The sequence below is a fragment of the Micropterus salmoides genome, unplaced genomic scaffold, assembly GCF_014851395.1.
Source record: "Micropterus salmoides isolate LMB-PRFRI ecotype aquatic unplaced genomic scaffold, ASM1485139v1 Ms_hic_scaffold_12, whole genome shotgun sequence".
Taxonomy (NCBI): Eukaryota; Metazoa; Chordata; class Actinopteri; order Centrarchiformes; family Centrarchidae; genus Micropterus; species Micropterus salmoides.
This window is the reverse complement of record NW_024040263.1, coordinates 15,875,462-15,894,026: the sequence shown is the minus strand read 5'-3', so window position 1 is coordinate 15,894,026 and position 18,565 is coordinate 15,875,462. Positions and strand designations below refer to the sequence as shown.

The following is an 18,565-nucleotide window of genomic DNA, read 5'->3' as shown; positions in this document are numbered from 1 at the left end:
GGAAGAGGACGAGATGGAGAGAGGGAACAGGCTGCCGACTGTCCCTCTCAGAAGGAGAGGATTGTGTGGGGCTGCTCTCAAGGGTATCGTGCCAAGCCAGAAAGTGCAGGGGGGGGGGGGGGGGTAGACAAGAAAAAAAGGGAGGGAGGTCAATGCAAGTAGACACAGTATGAATGAGGGAGAGAAACAGCATGTGGGAGAACGCAAGCGAGAATGTAAGAAAGAGGTTAAAAATCAATCAGAGAGATGAGAGAGCAGACTAATGTGAGTGACAAGACAGGGGAAGATAGAGATGGGGGAGGGAAGGACACTGCAAGTTGGTTGTCACACGCAATTGTGTGTTATTCTGTGTGTTTGGGGGTATGTTACAGCTTGCTCATGGCCATGGTCAATGAAGGATCAGGATGGTGATATTCTATGTTTTACTTATTGTCAACAAAAGCCTGTGAAAAGACCAAAACCAACAGATAATTACTAGTGACAAGAATTGTCTGTGTAGCCAAAGCCTGATGCAGTTTAGTCCTCTATGCCATTGTAGACCTCCACTGTTGCCCAAAAGCATAAGGCTGGCGAAATTCTGTGTGTGTTCTTATTGTCAATAAACCCCATGAATAGACCAAAACCTGATGCTTTCTGACTTCCCCAACTGTGTATGGTCTCAGGCCAAAGCCTGGTGGCTCCTACTGGTGACGCATCTTCACCCAATGCTTTCAGTTAACATGACATGTTCCTTTATTACAACATGGGTACTGTAGTTTGTTGTTAGTCAATACCACACAAACACTGTCCTGCTACTTCAAATAGCAGAAAATGTCTATTAATCTGTAGCTGAAAATAGTCCCCACAACTGCATTATTTATTCCTGTTTAAGCCTAACATTTGCTAAAAAACTACAGTCGCCCAGCTGGGTTAGGGAAATTACAGAGCCCTTTTAGTTAAACGATATATTCATATGCATTTTTAAAGATTTACATCTTCAGTCGGAACCAGTGTGCTTGAGGCTGAGTGCCATAGACAGGGTGGACAGTAAGAAAGTCTTGACAAGATGAACTTATACACTTTTGGTTTGGGGGTTTTCACGAGGTTTATTGACAATAAGAATAATATAGAATTACTTCAGCCTTATTCTTTAAAATGCACATTAAGTCATACACAGACAGTTTAATTTTTCTATGTAAAACCGCCATATTGGACGAGCTCCGGCATCTGCTATTTGTCCTAGATATCACAGGAGCTGCTCTGCAATGCCCGGCCAAGAGAGATGTCATTTCTGTGTGTGTGTGTGTGTGCCCTCCCTCCTTCCCTGAAACAAATCCACCAAATGTTAAAGCTGACGTGGGGTGACAGTTGCACAGTAGTGATGATGGGAGTAATTCAATAATGGATGCCGTCTCTAATGTGGGAGTCTGGATAGATAAAATATACATGGGAGAGAAGAGAAGGGGCTAGGGGGGAGGGGAGGGGAGAGGGAGCAGGAGGAAAAGCAGGGTGGTGATATCACTGAAACACTGTGGGGGGTCACAGACAGGGATGGGCAGCATTTCATCATATAGACAACATGGTGTGTGCTTTTGTGTGTGATGGGCTTCACAGGCTTTTTCTGAAGCACATTTAACCACTCAGGATTTCAGTATTTGGTAACCTCTTTGTCCTTCAGGTCACTCTGTTCTCATTCTGCTATAAACGCCCAGTCATTTCACCCATAGTGTAAGACTCCAGCTCCACCCACAGGAGGATATGTGTAGAAAAATCCGGCGGGGTGGGGGATGGTTGGGTGCAGGGAGCTGAGAGAGCTGACCGTGAGCCCCCAGCTCCAGTGTCTCCTTCATGTCATGCTGTGACATCTGCCACCCCGCCACAGTGGTCAGAGGTCGGGGACAAAACACAACCGATGACAGCAGTCAGGGATACACATGCATGCTTCACACTGGATCACTGACACACACACACACAAAACCATGCAGCCAAAATGAGTAAGGCCGTAAATTGTAATTACACATGGACTCACATACACCTTAAATACCCCTGGCATGTATAAGCTAGTATCTTCAGGCTATTGCTGCCAGACGACAGTATCTCTACAGAGTAAGACGCATAAAGAATATTAAATAGACAACAACACAATAAAAAATGAAGTTAAATGAAAACACAGGGAATTGAAGCCATAGTTCAAACGTACAACGTCCTCAATTGCCAGCAACTCTCAGTGCAACAATAACAATTTACATGATAAACAGACATTTGACAGAGTTACGTGATTCACATTCTGCTCACACAGGACAAATATGGCCAAGCCGAAAGTAGAGTGGGGAAAAAAAAGTATGGCTCCAGACCACAGCAATTTCAGAGGAATTTCAAGGATTTCAACACTCGAAATGTTGACGGCAAAGTGTGAGCATTTTGTGGAAAATTACGCCCCTCTCCATGTTTCAGACCACATTTTTGAGCTGACATGAGACACTTTTCCAAATTTTGCCTGATTTGTGAAGTGCTTTTAGCAGGAGCAGCAGCAGCCAGCTCTTTCCAAATCCGACTTTCAGTGTAAGAAAAAATGCACAGCTTATCACAGTAAAAGAGTGGATATTGTCAAGAAGCGAACAGTAATTAAGATGTCGCAAAAGAAACGCTGCCAGAGACAAGCACTTCACAATTTCATGGTGGATACATAAAGGGAACGAGAGGGATTTGAGTAAAAAGAGTGACAAACACAGTGAGCATGGGGAAGAAAGAGTGGGGAGATTAATTTCAGCACCATGGACAGAGACATACAACAACAACAGCATCGTGTGCATTAAAAGACAATATGAGTTTTGGTTCCATATTTCACTGTGTTAAGTGTAACAGTTTTTACACGCCTGTACCACAAATAAGGATATTTATAAGGATAAGGATATTTTAATCAGTTTTGTCAAACCTCTCAACATCATTCAATCCCACTCTCTTTTATGGCACAGAAAAACGACTCCAGATGTTTCTAATTCAGTCGCTAAAGCCAATTGTGTTTTGTGGAGCTGCCTCACAGCGTTAATATCTGGCTTTAACGTTGAAGTTTTGAAGGAATTTCCATTAGTCATTTCCTTCAAGAGCTCCATGAGAGCTGATACGAGGCATGAGAGGGTCTCCTCTTTTTAATTTCTGCTTGTGATTTCCATCTTTTCATCTACAAATAACACTTTCAGGCAACCCGGTTAGCTAGCTGTCAGCTACAACTTGAGCACAGTTTTTAAGTGTGTTAAAAGAATAACAAATTATCTGTAAAGCAGTTCCTGTTTGCAATGCACCCATTTACCTACAGAAAACTAACACTGGAATACTTTGATACCGAATAAAACGTGATGATTGTCAAGCAAGCTCTAGAGACATAAGGAGCATAGTTTTTTTTCATGATTTCTAAGCTGATTTATGGATGTTTATTCACAGATTATTTACAGAGCTAATGCTATTCTTGATGCAAATTGGAGCAATCAGGCGCTAAGGATTTTAAAGTACCTTGATTTCCTCTGTGAGCTGTTCCAACAGCTGACCATCTGGATAAACAGGCCGAATCAGCTGCCAAACAATACCTAACTTCTCAATATTTTCAGAAAACCAGCATGGACCTCCGTCACCTCACACAGTGGCTTTGCTGCATGTCTCACCCTCATAACAGTGTGGCAACCTCTGGTCGAGGGCCATGCGTTGTATAAAGCTTTCCGACTTGATTTATTCGTTACTTGTATTCACTTTTCTATGTATCTGTATGTTGGACCTACCTACGTCTCTGGTCTGTTCCCTGTGCTGCTGTAATGCTACATGTCCCTCCTGGGCATCATTTCTCTCTATTAATGTTCAAGGACAGTGATGACCTGTCGGGTTGCCCTCCTGGCACAATGTTCTCTCTCCCGCTTTAACAGGATAGATTCACATTTGTAGGTTTTTTCGAAATGCACATTCTGCGTAAAAATGCATCCACCTGGACATCTTCCAAAGTTTTTGTAGGATCACATTTGTTGTATGTGTTACTGTGTCTCTGCTTTAGTCCATGGAAGCACAAAGTGGGAATGTGGTACTGAAAAGACTGTAACTCTGGAAGATACTCGTTGGATTTTTTTATCAACTCAACCTTAGAAGTAACTATTACACAGCTGTGATTTTTCTTACACTGAAATCACTCTAAGAATGAATCTCTTTGAAGTCAGTTTGGACAGACAGACAGAAATATATATGGACATGTGATTATTGTATTACACTTTAAAAATGTGAACCTATCATCCTAACCTCATAAAGCATAAATGTCATAAACAACACATAACAGGTCGGTCATGCACTATCTGCACTAAACATTTGACGGCTTAACTCGTGTGCGTTACACATCATGTACTCTCCCCTCTCTACCTCCTCGCCTTCCCACAACCACGCAGGGCACTGAGGTCACAGCACGGCTATCCTGCCGCTGAACTTTCATTGCACAGCTTACTGGTGCAACAGATTGACGCTCTGAGAGTGAAAGGGCTCCCGCAAAGCTGGAACATGCTGCACTCGGTAGACAAGGCTCCCAGTGAAAAATCCCATCACTCGACCATGACGTCCTGTATAAAAGCTGGAAACACTCCTAAAGTTACTAAATGTCGTCCCACATCTATTTATTTTGTCTTCCTTAATGTGTCCATGTAATATAACTACTGTTGGTCTATTCAGTAAACAAGTCAACTATTGTGCGTCTGTCCGTACTTGGAGAGGAATCTCTTCTCTCCTGCTCTTCCCTAGATTTCTTCCATTTTCTCCCCCGTTCAAAAGTATTTTAGGGGGAAGGTGTCATATGCTGTACATACTGTAAAGCACCTTGGTGAAAATTTGGGCTATATAAATACAATTTACTTGACAAAAAAACTGTTATTCCTCCCTGGTCTGTGTATGTCTTTCAGCTCACAAAGCAGCCTGCTTTGCATCATGCCAAGCAGCAAAACAAGATGCAAAAGTAATTCTAGTATATTACATCATGGCATACTAAAGTTCTGTAAAGAATACCTATATTTTGATATTGTTTAACTTTTCCAGGTAATTAATCAAATTCCCACACTTTCCCTCTCCGGGAACCTTCTCTTCAAATTTCACAAATTCCATTAGCAATGGAAACACAAAGATTGAAAACTCACATAAATAACACATAGTCGAACCCAACAAAAACTGGACACTGTATCTCAACACAACATACTGTACATGTATCCAGAAACGCACACAGAGAGAAAGTGAGATGAACTTACCTGCTACTTTTTCGGGGCAGAGGTAGATCCTTCTGGAGAGGGAGAGAAAAAGAAAGAGGAGGAGAGCAGAAAGATTAGCCTGATTACACATCATGCAATCTGCTACTGCAGGACTCACTGTTTCTAGGGCTGTAGAAAAGATTATAATGTCAGTGTGGTGATGAAATATGAATTAGCATAATCGTTTCTGTAATCACACAAAGACAAAGACACAAACACTGCACAAAGTAACACTTCAGTAAAAGACTGAAACAGATCAAACTAATTATATTAACATGTGTGGTTATTTACTGAAGAACAGGGAATTTCATAAAAAAATGTTATAATTACTAATTACTTTGCGTCTTATTTATATAATTTGAAATATGTTTTCTATTTTTATCTCCTCATACATTTCACTGCGGATGTTTTTATGCTTCCCTGTAAGGCACGTTGTTGTTTCTCAGCATATAGACAGGGCGTGTATAAATCAAATTCATTCAAGGTCAAACATTAGACTGAAACACTCCCCATGTCTATTAAATGGATCCCTTGAGTTATTACAGGAGAAATGTATTTAAGAACTAACATGTTATTTTTCAAATGCTTGATACTCAAACCTTGCGTAACAAAATTTCAGAAATTTAATATTTCAGAATCAGAAACCGCTTTAGTGCCAAGTAGTTTTTACACTTACAGTGAATTTGCTTTGGTGACTAGGTGTGTAACAATAGACATAATATATAAATATAAAATATGAAAACTTTAAGATGAAACTTATACTGTGACAGACATCAGACAAGGCAGTAATATTTTCCATTTCTCCTACAAAGCTCTCTCAACCCTTTAATGGCCTTGTGAAATTCTTACATGCATGCATCCCAAATAATTGCTGCTAGACACTCAAACCTTGACAGATTTACTTGCAAAAGATCCAAAAGTATGTTTGACCACACTTGGTCATGCTGACTAGTAAAACAAGTTTGTGTTTGTTAAGACACTCTTTACATCATCTGTATTGATATATTGAACTGTATTAAGCACATTCAGTCCGAATGAAATGAGTGTCTGGCCTACCTGCCTACCTGTGCACACTCTGCCCGTGCCATCACTGTACATAAAAATGTTTTGGGGGAGTGGCTTTGGAGGGAGGCCTGAAGGGAGGGGCTATCATCTAATTAATTGAGACACTTTCAAAATCTAGCAGTTTCTTGCTAGTTCCTCCAACGTTAACTACTCGAGCTTTAAAATAATAAATAAGAATGATTTTTTTTTGCTGTCAAATCATGTATCACTTTGCTTGTTACAGTTAAACCTTAGCATCATCATTAGCATATATTGCTGGCATCCCACACAAAAAATAGGGCTCAGCAAAAAACTAAAAGAAGGTGAAACTTGTAAGTTGCAAGGTCAAAATATAACTTGTTGTACTGCAACTGCCTGAAAAGCTGCAGCATCAAACATAAGGTTCTCTCAACACTGAAACTTTCCAAAGAGAGTAGAACAAGAAATCCCAGATGGTCGCTGTGGTTTACAAAATAAACACTATTGTTAAATTTTCTGATAATAAAACTGCTCAAGCAGTAGTGTAGGATGATATTAATATAGAGTTCTGTTAATGTTTAGTGTAAGTGGAAATCAGTTTGAAAACTGATCCCTGCTAAGTGCTCTGAGACCTCAGAGCTTCAGGAAGCACCAGGTTGAACGGAGCCAAAGTCAATTTAAAAAATGTTGCTGCTCTATTTATGACATTGGGACACAACACCAAGGACCTGTGATGTGATTAGCATCTACTGAGATGAATCTGTGAGGTTCTTGTTGTCCGTCTATTCCCAATTTGATTTTAGGTGAGATCAGGTTTCTGTCAGTTTCTATTGTCAGCCTGTCCTGCGCTGCTTATCAAGCTATTTTCTATGTCACAATGGCTCGGCTAAAAAGATATAATCATGTTTTTCTTTTCTCTCGGGGAAGGCTTAATGACACAGACCCATGTAAACGACATGAAAGGAATCAAAGCGACAAACCTCACCAAGGTCAGGAGTTAAAAAAATAATAAAACATTTGAGAGGAGAATAAGAAGAAAAATGAGACTGTAATTGATTTTACAGAGAAGGATTTCAGTTAGACGCGGGCAGTCCTGACATTTCTCTCTCAGACACAGACACACACACAGTCTATCTCTCTGTCTATGTAAAAGTAAACAAGAATTACAAAACCCAAACAAGGCCGAGCTGATGAAACATGACTTGACAGCTGGAGCTCTCGTCTCCAAACAATCTCAAAACAAGCTTACTACCCAAACTCACATGATTTACTTTCCAGCACAGTCAGACACTAATACTTGCACTTAATAAGAAAACTATGGGGAACAAATGAGGAGTGGAAACCCTACTGGGCTGCAAAGATGCATGGTTAGAAAGCAAGTTAGAATCTGTTAGAGTTAGAATCAGTGTAGAATCCAAAGGCAGAGAAATCGTCGTCATAAGTGCAGCAGTAGTGCAGTAATCACATAAAAATAGAAAACAAAGATGCACAAACTGGTATATTAAAGGAATAGTTCCACATTTTGGGAAATATGCTTATTTGCTTTCTTTTGGAGAGAGTTGGATGAGAAGGTTGACCCCACTCTCATGTCCGTGTTAAGTATGGAGGAGACGCTTAGCATAGCATAAAACTGGATGCAGAGGGAAACAGCTGGACTTGCTTTTCAATGACCTGTCCAACTACAATCTTCTCCGCTGATTGCCTGGTTAGCCAAGAAGTAGTTAGACTACATAACTACAAAGTGTTTTTACATTTCGGTTTACAGAGAGATTAAACAAACAAGATGTAATGTGTTAACTGTGTATGTGAGCTTAAGTGGCGCCAGATCTGTAGGCATAATCTTTACTTTTAGGAAGAGAAAGCCAAGCTGTTTCCCCGTTTTCAGTCTTTCTTGTAAGCTAAGCTACTCATGTCCTGGCTTTAGATTTATATTTAGCATATAGACATGAGTAGAATCCATCTAATTCTCTTTAAGAAAGCAAATAAGTTTATTTGCCATCATGTTAACTATTTCAGTAACATGGAAAATGAAAATACACATATGCGATAGTAAACTTGCAGCATTTCTCAGTTCAGAGGAGAGTGATCACTTTTTTCTTCAATGGGAGTGACATCACCCATCATAGTGAGCTCTTTCTGGGATGGCTAATGAGTTACATCATCAAGAGGAAGTGAGCTCCAGCAGAGTGACTCAGAGAAGGCCCCGCAGGAGTCTTATATACGTACTATGTGTGTGTGTGTGTTTGTGTGTGTAGGGGGTGACAGGGGTGGCTAATGGATAAAACCCCCAACACCTGCTCCCTCTCACTGTCTCTGTCAAACAGACAGCTACTGTACGTGTTGTTGCCATGTTACTGGTCACTCTGGCATTTGTTACAACAATATTCACCTCAATTTCAAGTGCCCATGACAACATGTGGAAGTTCTCAGTAATATCCACTGTGCTTCAATACATAGTCATGTGCACCATACACATTCTGGCAAAAGCTATATTACAGGGTTATTTTGGAAATTCCTTTATGTGTACTAAAGACTGTAATGCACAACAAGGTACAATGCAAAGAGACTCCCTCAATGCCAAATCTGAAACACATATAATAAACTTCTGCGGTGTGAAATGGCGTTGTTCAACACAAGTCTGACCTAACTCTGATTCCCATCTTTTTCACAAGATTTATAAAGACCAATTTTTGGACCTTTCATCAATAAAGGGTGCAATCTTGCAATAAATCTGTAAACACATCCCCGTGAAGCAAACTGATATTTATTTATGATAGAAATACAACAGTAATCACAGGCCTGGATAATTATGAGTGATTGCTCATCATTAAAAACCATTTCCTGTTTTCACAATAACACACATGAATGTTGTGACGTGTCCTATTGTGTCTTTACACCTCAACACTACAGACACAGACACACAAGTAAACTAATATTTTTCCCCCAGGAGTTTTCCATTTCTGCTCTTTTACAGAGGATATGTCACTAAATACTAATCTCTAAACAAAAAATCAAGAGTAAGAAAATGTTCTGATGTGACATATTTGCACTATGACAAAAAGGCAAAGATGTGATCTCAAAGTGGTATTAAATAAATGGTTTTGCAGACACAATGCAGCATAGACAGACTCAAAGTTGTTTGCGCATAAAAGCAAACACATTCATAGTACATTTAATCCATTATGCACAACCTCTACAATGCTGCAAGCAACTTCAAATTATTCACATTCTCCTCAGCCAATGCGCTTTGTTATAGAAGGTGCCGTTCAAAACACATAAAATATTAGACAGCTTTCTCTGTCTGACAAGTGGCGAAAGGGTGTCCATGATTTGGAAAGAAAATTGGGGTTATATTTACCCAAGGACAAACCGAAGTCCAACTGGAAACCAAAGAAAAGAAAAATGTTAATATGCTGCTGCTCTGGGCAGAGTCAGAAGGCTTCTGTTCGGTTTCTCTTGCCAAAACTGACAGCAGATTGCGAGGCAAATGTCACGCAGTGTATTCTTCAGTTTAATAGTTTTACTTAAAGGCTTTGAACTCACTGGTCATTACAATGAGGTTGAAAATAATGTCTAATTTGACTCACATTCTTGACCTGTATCACTTTCTTGTTTAACTGGATCGAGTTTCAAACCTTAATAATTGCTATCTTTTCCCTACTTTGTCCATTTACGTCTGCTTTGAGGATTAAGGTGGGCTCAAGCTTTTGTGCTTCATAGGCGTCTGGCATGGTGATTCAAGCCCAGTTGAAGTAGTTCAAATATTTGAAGTTATTCCCAAATATATTCTGGCCTAGATCTGTTGCTTTGATGTACACTTTGCTCTCTCAAAAACAAAACCTACCCTTTCTGAATAATACTGACATCAGAAAGGCGTGGTGAGGGAGAACAAAGCAGTGGGCATGGCAGTGAGTGACAGGACTTGGCAAAGAGACCTGGATCTTCTGCAGTGATCACACTCTTATCCCTTGTGCTTAGCATATTGGAAATGGGCACACTGCCCAGAACAAAATATTGGACAAATGTGTGTATGTATGAGAGAGAGAGAGAGAGAGAGAGAGAGAGAGAGAGAGAGAGTGTGTGAGTACTCCCGACTCCTACAACAGAGATGGGTGAGACACATGGTATGACAGTTTGTGTGTGTGAGTGTTTGAGCATATGGGTTAAATGTAAGTTTGTTTCACACTCCTACAACTGCTCGGGGCAGGATCATCTTCATTTGAGGTGAAAGCGACTCATCTCAATGACACACACTCACCCACAGCGGACTGGATGGTGCCACAGATCATTGTGGTTGATCTAGATTTCATTTATAATGTGTTTCATGAAGTAATATGGGGCCTGTTGATGCACAATTCTGAGATTGATTTTAAATGTTTTGGATGTGTACAGTTAATAAATAAGAGCCAGTAATGGGCACGTGAACAGATTCACATGTACACAACCTTACGAATATTAAAACCAAAGCCAGGGGTCCTTTGTTGCGTGTCATATCCCTCACATTTCATGTTTGTCTTCATATGAGTGCACAGGCAGATTGTGCGCAGAAAGGCAGGTAGACAGGCAGGTAGGACAGCCAATCATTTCATTTGGAATGAATCAAATGATTGGCCGTGCTTATTACAGTCCTGCGACAGCCAAGAGATCCCAGTATTTTTCATTTGTGTGTCAGAGCATTTGATTAATTGATTGCTGTCGAGCTGCAAAGAGAATTTCAACAAATATAACAAAACGTGTTTCTGAAATAATGTGCCTATAGATTTAACTGTCAAATAAAAGCAAAAATGGCCAAATATAGAAAAAGAAAGGGAAGAAGCCAGAAAGGACAAAATAAGGTCTGCATACATACACATATATACATATATAAACATACACATATATATATATATATATACACATACACACACATATATATACACACACACACACACACACACACACATATATATATACACACACACACACACACACTCATATATATATATATGTATATATATATATATATAGGGTAAAATGTTTGTTGCTCTGGACAAAACTAATGCTAAATTAATGTAATAATGTAATTATGTAATATAATGTAACAATGTAATTTATTTCCTGTGTAATGCAAATGAGAACCCCGATACCATAGGCCACACCCTCAAAATAGTGTGCCAGATGTGCCGTGTAGAGTGACCAGAATGAGAGTGAAAGGAGGTGAACGAATGTGTTGAGGAATGGGAAGACATGGAAGGAAACAATGGGCGAGTTGATGGAGGTCAATGAGGACTGAGGACTGAAGAGAGTTGGAGATAAGAGCAAGACTTGAAGATAGCAGCTGGACGGATCAAATGACAGATGTTGCCTTTCTTCGTGGAAGGACAGTCTCTTCACTATTGACTGTTGAGAAAAAGCGAACATGTTTTTAAAAGCTTAGCCAGTGTCTCTTTTACATTGTTTGTCCACCATAGCGCACTGGCAGGTTTCATTTTTAATTGTAAAATGTCCCTCTCTTTTCATATCTTCGCAATTCTTTAAAAGCCAAATTTCAGGGATACTTATCAAACATGTTCATTTGTGTTACATATGTATTTTAATAAATTAATATTGCCCAATACTATACCAACATCAAAATTTTTAACTCTCAAATATCATTACAGTATCAGTATTGGTCTTACAAATCCAGTAGAAGTCAGGTTAAACTGTCAATACTAAGTTTACCACAAATGCTTCAGATGATCAGAAGTTTTCTGTACTTTTTTATGTATCACGGATTCTCTCCTTTTTATCATAACTTGTTTATTTATTGTAATTTTGTTAATTTTGACTTCTGTCCAGTTTGTGTTAAAGGGAAGGTCCAGCACCTGTTATGTGGATGTCTGTTCAGTGTTGATGGTGTAGGCAGTCTGTTGAAGCAATATATTCCTTAGCAACTGCTATATTGACTGAGAAAGATGAGATTGCGAAGTAGTTTCTGCATCCAGCACCATCATTTGATGTGACAGTGACGGTGGCAAGAACTACAGGCTACAAATGAATGAATGAATGAATGAGAAATACTTTTTATATAAGACCACCAATTGGTTTCAGTAATTTTCAGTGTCCAAACTCACGGATGAACAACAAAGTAATCTGTATGAAACACACACATGCCATACATGTACACACACACACACAACCCTTTCCTCCCTCCTTCCTCCTCTGTCTCTCTGGTGTGAAAGTAGATCCAGGCAGTAAAGGGATCCAGATTTTGTAATAGCCACTTAAATGGGGTCTACTGTAGCCCACAGCTGCTGCCTGCCTCAGGTCTATGCTGCACCCCCCTCCTCCTGGCCTCCAGGCCTTTCAGCCCGTCCTCCTGCTGGTGGTTGGTCTTCCTCCCTGAGGGCACACAAGGCTGTTAGGCCACCATTAGTCCTGCTAATGGGCCCGACAACTGCGCCACATCCTCAGCATTTAGACCTTCTCTGTCTGAGATATGGATATCGACCACTTCAGTGGAAATGGAGAGCAGGGGAATGGGGTGGGACTCGATTTGATAGGTACATATAGGCATGAATGTTACGCACAAACACACACAAGATGCTTGGTGTAACCACAGTGCAGTGAACTGAATGTGAGTCTTTTTACGTGTCTGTGGATTCCTGGTTTTAGTCTACCTTGGCTGAGTGTGTGTGATTCTGCATTAGATTGAAACCTTTATGTTCACATCTAATTGTTTCCTGTCCCCGCTCTCACTGACAGCGCTGATATACATGTCTACTTCTGAGAAAATACTTCAAACAAAAGGACTGTCGAGCTCAGCAGAGTAACTTAATATCTCCTAATTTACACACTGAACTCTGCCAAACTGAAACAGTTGTTGTTGTTAAAGTTGTTTAATGAAGCAAAAATGAAAAACAAAGAATTGGTTCAAGCTTCTCAAGTGTCTGTATTTTTTACTTTTCTTAAGTCTTGTATTATTTTGAATTGAATATCTGAACTTTTGTTTGATGGCCAAACAAAATAAGACATTTGAAGTCGTAACCTCAGGCTCTCAGAACTTGTGATAGTCGTGTTTCAATCTTGAAAACAAAAAATGATTAATCTGCCACAATTTTGAATGGAATAATATTGGATATAACCCAGAATAAATAAGAATATTATGGAAGCCAACTTTTTAAGTAGAAATACTAATAATTTGCTGGTTCTAGTTTCTCAAATGTAATTTTTTGCTGGTTTTCTTAGTCGTTTATGATTGCAAACTGAATGTTGCTGGTTTTACACCGGTGGTTGTACAAAACAAGCTTCTTGAATTAGTCAAGTTGGTTTTTAGGTGATCTTTTTATGGACCAAATGATTAATCCAGACAATAATCAGCAGACTGATCAATATTAAATATAATCATTCATTGGAGATAATAATAAAATACTCCGGCACATAATGACTTACCTGTGAATGCCAAATAAAAGTCTACAAGCACACACAAACTACTGTATCTCTGCACCTTTAACATCTATAGATTATCAAAAGCCTCAGTCTAAATGTCACAATGATACAGCTGACGAGAAATCCTTAACAAACAGGTTCAAAAGGGCAGTTCAACAAAGGTCGAGCTGGTGGTAGAGGTAGCAGATAATATATGGATCATTGCACTCTAAGGAATACAAGAATACATCCATCAAAGACAAGCAATCAAAACATCCGCTTTAATTCACCAAGCCTAACAATAGGAGTCCAGCACCTGTAGGAGTGAAAACTCTAAGCTGCTACCAACTTAACAGCAACATTTGTGCAGGAAACCATCCAATTTCGCTTGTCTATACTCATAAATGATGAGCAATCATCTACAGCAGAATATCTTGGCACAAAGTGCAGCAAAGTACTTTTATTGTAAATTAATTCACGAGGAAGCAGAGAGGGACTGGCAGACAATAGACCTGCATAGTAAGCTTTGCCTTGCCTCACTTGATTCATTTCACGCAAGTGCCCACCACACAGAGGAAAGCCTCGAAGGAAGCTTTTACCAGAGCCTTCCTGTGTCGTAATATTCAAGATATGGGCTAAGTGACTACATCCTGCAAATGTAATAGAAGGATCTATTCCACCAACTCAGTCTCTTTAAGTAGCCCGGACTCAACACATGACTGGTTATTATAGATACATATTATTGTGAATCTAAAACAGGTTATCACAAAACTTTATTGGGACAATATATTAAGAAGTTTTTCTACTACTTATACCACAGTAGATATGCCTTAACTATATCGGTGTGTTTTAGGTCCATTATGACAAAGATCAATGAGCTTGACTGGTTCATGGCAATAATTATTTTTTTATTAAATTAATTCATACTGTTTTTCACTTAATTTATTTTTAGAAATGTTACTTTTATACAATCCTGCAAAAATCAAAACATATACTATGGTTTTCCAAATCAGCCACTCTTTTCTGAAATGTTGCTGTTCTGTTGTCTACTAAATCAATCAACATCATGTCCTTCTTTTAGGTCTAAAAGTCTAACTTTTTTTTAATGAGCTTGTGCCTTTGCATACTACTTTTATAAACTCACTCATGGGCCTACACTTCCCATGGTTGGAGATGTCTTTGGAAGCATCATTAGATTAAAATGTGTTCAAAGCAACTGATGTTGGCTATATTATATTAATTACAAGTACAACTGATCACATTGGCTGTATTTATGTAGGCTACACCCCTTACATCTATGTTTGGAGGAAGAACCACCATATGTCACATTAAATCTCCTTTAAATATTATGTCCCAGTATTTGTAATGGTGAAAAATGTCTCAACACTTCCACTTTTAGCCTTTTGAAATAAAGAGACAAGTAGCCTATCCACATTCATAAAATAATCATACATGTTTTAATAATCCCCATGTGGCAACAAAGACGGTTAAAAAAAGTTCTCACCTGCAGCCTACGTCTTCGGATGATCCCAGAATCATCCATGGCGCCAGTCCGGGTTCACACCTGTCGGTGGGTCTCGTGGCTCCTGCGGTTTTCCAGGAGATGGGGCGAGAACAAACCCCACTCTCGCGTGGCTTATCAATTCACTACTAAACCGAAATGCTTGGCAGAGCTGCTTTTAACATTATTTACCAGCGAAAAGCAGGTAATATCGGCTCATTTGCTATGGTCAGTGTTGAAAGTAATATCATGCGGGAAACACTGAGATATAAGCTTTATATTCTCTCGCGGTACAACAACAAAACAAAAACTACACTATCATATATGACCCAAGTAAAACAAAGTGCCGCTCTTGTGTTGGACCCCAGCCGACATCCCTGGCTGGCAGAGACTGACAGACACTACTGACTAGGCTGCTCTGTGCTGGGAACCGCTGAATAAGCGAGAGGCTCCCCGGTGGGATCAGCGTGCACTGCGTGAACTGAAGTCCAGCTGAGAGACAGAGAGGAACAGCCCAGACTGTCAGATCGAATATTACCACACCGCAGATAAGATAAACCAAACAAGTTTGCACACATCTTCACACCAAGAGCATCCAGTGGGAATCACAGCTCAAAACAAAAAATCTTACAACTACACGTAGCTCATTGCACCAGCGACAGCCAGAATTAAACTACTGTCATCCTTTAATTAAAAAAACGCTTCTATCTCAGCGATCCTCTGTTGGTCTGCGAACGACAGCGATCCGCTACGTGTTACAGGAGTCCACAGAGCCACATTCAAGCACGGTCTAGGTGCTGAGGATGCACCATGTACACACGGGGTTCATTGCATGCACACTGCAAAACAACTACAAATCTGTATTGTGTGGTGAATCCACACGCTGTAACAGCTCCTGTGCATTTAAAAAAAGGCGAGATGAATGAGAAGCGACTCTATACGTCCCTCTGGTGAAAGACACACACATCGGCACTGAAAGCGGGTTGGTAACTTCACGTTTTCGTCCCCTGGTTGGCAGATTTGTCCGTTCTCGGTGTTCACCTTGTTCTTCTCCAGTGTAACGTTGCATTTCTCGCAGAAGACGATGTGTGGTTGCAACCCAGGCTTCGCTCCATCCTCAGCTCTTACCACCCACTTCCTACTACCAGATGACGTTTAACCCTTCAGCAACCACAGGCGTCTTCTTTTTTCTTTTTCTTTTTGCATTTATCAGCTACTGTATGAAAGTGGGTTTTCATATACAAGTTTCCATTACCATTACCTGACAAAGTTTATGTTTATGCACATTTGAGGTGCATCTGTCCGGAACAAACTGCTAAACTATTTAATATTTCAAAGTCTTGTAACTAATGACAACATATTTGATACTAGGGTTTTGCAACATGATGTAGATTAGTTGATTCATCAATCTACAGAATAGAAAATCTGCAGCTATTTTGATAATCAATCAGTCTTTTCAGTCAATTTTCAAGAAATAATAGTGAACAAAATGCATCAAATGGCAGGGTTGGCTGCTTTAGCTGTCAAATTGAATATCTTTGGGTTTTGGACTTTTGGTCAGACAAGGTATTTGAAGACATCACGAGGCCTCTGTGAAGTTGTGATTAGCATTTTTTTCACTATCTTTTCACATTCAAAGCCCGATTCATCGAAAACACAATCAGCAGATTAGATTAGACAGTTTTACTAATCCCCACTGGGGAAACTCATTCGCCACCAAATCAACTCCTACAGAAAACAAACATTACACAACAAAGAAAAATAATTAACAACATGAAAACTCATTTGAGACATGGTTAACAGCTGAAAGGTATATGGATCTAGACCACATCTAAGAGTCTTCATTCATTTTTTGATTTCTGATCATTTTATTGATCCTGTTTTAATCATCTGCAGTGATAATGTCCCTCCAGTGGAACAGAAAATAGGACACTAGCTACGATTACTAATGAAGAAGCTTCTTGATATCTACCATCATCTATGGATCCAAGCTTCCTCAAGAAGAATTGTCTTGACTGAGCTTTCTTGAACACACCATCTGTGTTCTTTTCCCAGTTTAATTAACTATCCAAGTAGACGCCAGGATATTTGTAAGACTGGACGATCTCTATCTGCTGACCCTTAATTATCACTGGGAAGACCCCCTTTTTCTTCCATCTGCAAACATTAATTAACTAACTGGTCTTCCCAACCTTCTATAAAAAAAATGTGCATCACACCAGCTGACAAATAATTCAACATCTCTTTTGTAAACCAGGTCTTTCTATCAGCCCTACAGCCTATCATGAAATGATACAAAGCTACGTATCCTTTAGTATTTCCAGTTGTATTAGTCCGTTGTAAACCAATCAGCAGAAGTGTTTGATGCCAATGTTATGTGTATATACAGTATATCCATATGACATATAAAAAACAGAGCATACCATGATAGAGGAAATTCACAGACGGCCTTCTCCATAGGGTTGACAAATCTGCCTAACTTGGCACCCAACCTAATATGATCCATTACCTAATATGAACAGAGAGTTGCTTACATAAATTATGTTGTCTAGCTGACTTAACAGTCAACACAACCTGCCGTCATGCTTCCATTGCTATTCCAGTGAAAAATGGCATCAAGCGTTATGTATTATTCAACATTCACACCTGTCACACATGGGATTCACTGCCACATTTCACAGCTCCTCACCCTTTAGTTTGTGTCCCTGATCCAAATGTTAATGAATGAACACTGGCACAGAAACAAATTCCCACCATAGTGATTTTAAAGAGAAATATCTTGAGTGCTGATGAAATATTAATTGGAACTACACATATAATGTTTCGTTCATACCAAGTGAACCGTGCTGTCCCTGTGGAGTCTGCCCAACAGATATCGTCAGTAAAATGAATGCATTCCCTGATCAATACTAAAGGAAAGTCGCCACTAAGCAGTTGTAATCACTAACTATACTGAAACATTTAAGGGCAAAGTCCATCACTGTGTTCACACAATGCCGGGGCGTTTGTCAGGGATGATGTTTCACTGTTACCCATTCTCTCAAGAAAGAAAGAAATGTTATTCAAAGGTGGCTGGTGGGACTATCAATGTGGAGAGGGAAAAACACACAAGAGGCCAGGCAGCTGGTCCGGCTCCAGGACGGAGGGAGACAAGAGGGAGACTTAGTGGCTTTCAGCATCGTGGCCTTAATGTTCCCCTGTCTCTCTGAGCAGACGGAGCTGGTAGGCTTTAGTCCCTCTCTCCCTGTGATTTACAGCTGACAGTTCATTCTGGGCTCAACCTCAGCGACTCCACCACCACTTTAACTCCCACTGTCAACCACACATATGTACAAGGAGAACATTTTTAAAACTGCAGATTCATTTTATGCCCATCGACTAATCAATTAACGACTAATAGTTGCATCGCCAT

At 39.8% G+C, this 18,565-nt stretch overlaps 1 protein-coding gene across 1 annotated transcript in view; it reads right to left on the bottom strand.

Moving 5' to 3' along the window:
* Positions 1-16,582, bottom strand: part of mast1a (microtubule associated serine/threonine kinase 1a) — a 77,729-nt gene extending 61,147 nt beyond the window's left edge. Inside the window, exons 1-2 of the mRNA XM_038713651.1 lie at positions 15,157-16,582; positions 5,244-5,275 (exon numbers count right to left, since the gene is read on the bottom strand). Coding sequence (XP_038569579.1) covers positions 5,244-5,275; positions 15,157-15,195 — 71 coding nt within the window. The 5' untranslated portion in view covers positions 15,196-16,582. The remainder of the gene's footprint in view (positions 1-5,243; positions 5,276-15,156) is intronic.
* Positions 16,583-18,565: the final 1,983 nt, after the last annotated feature.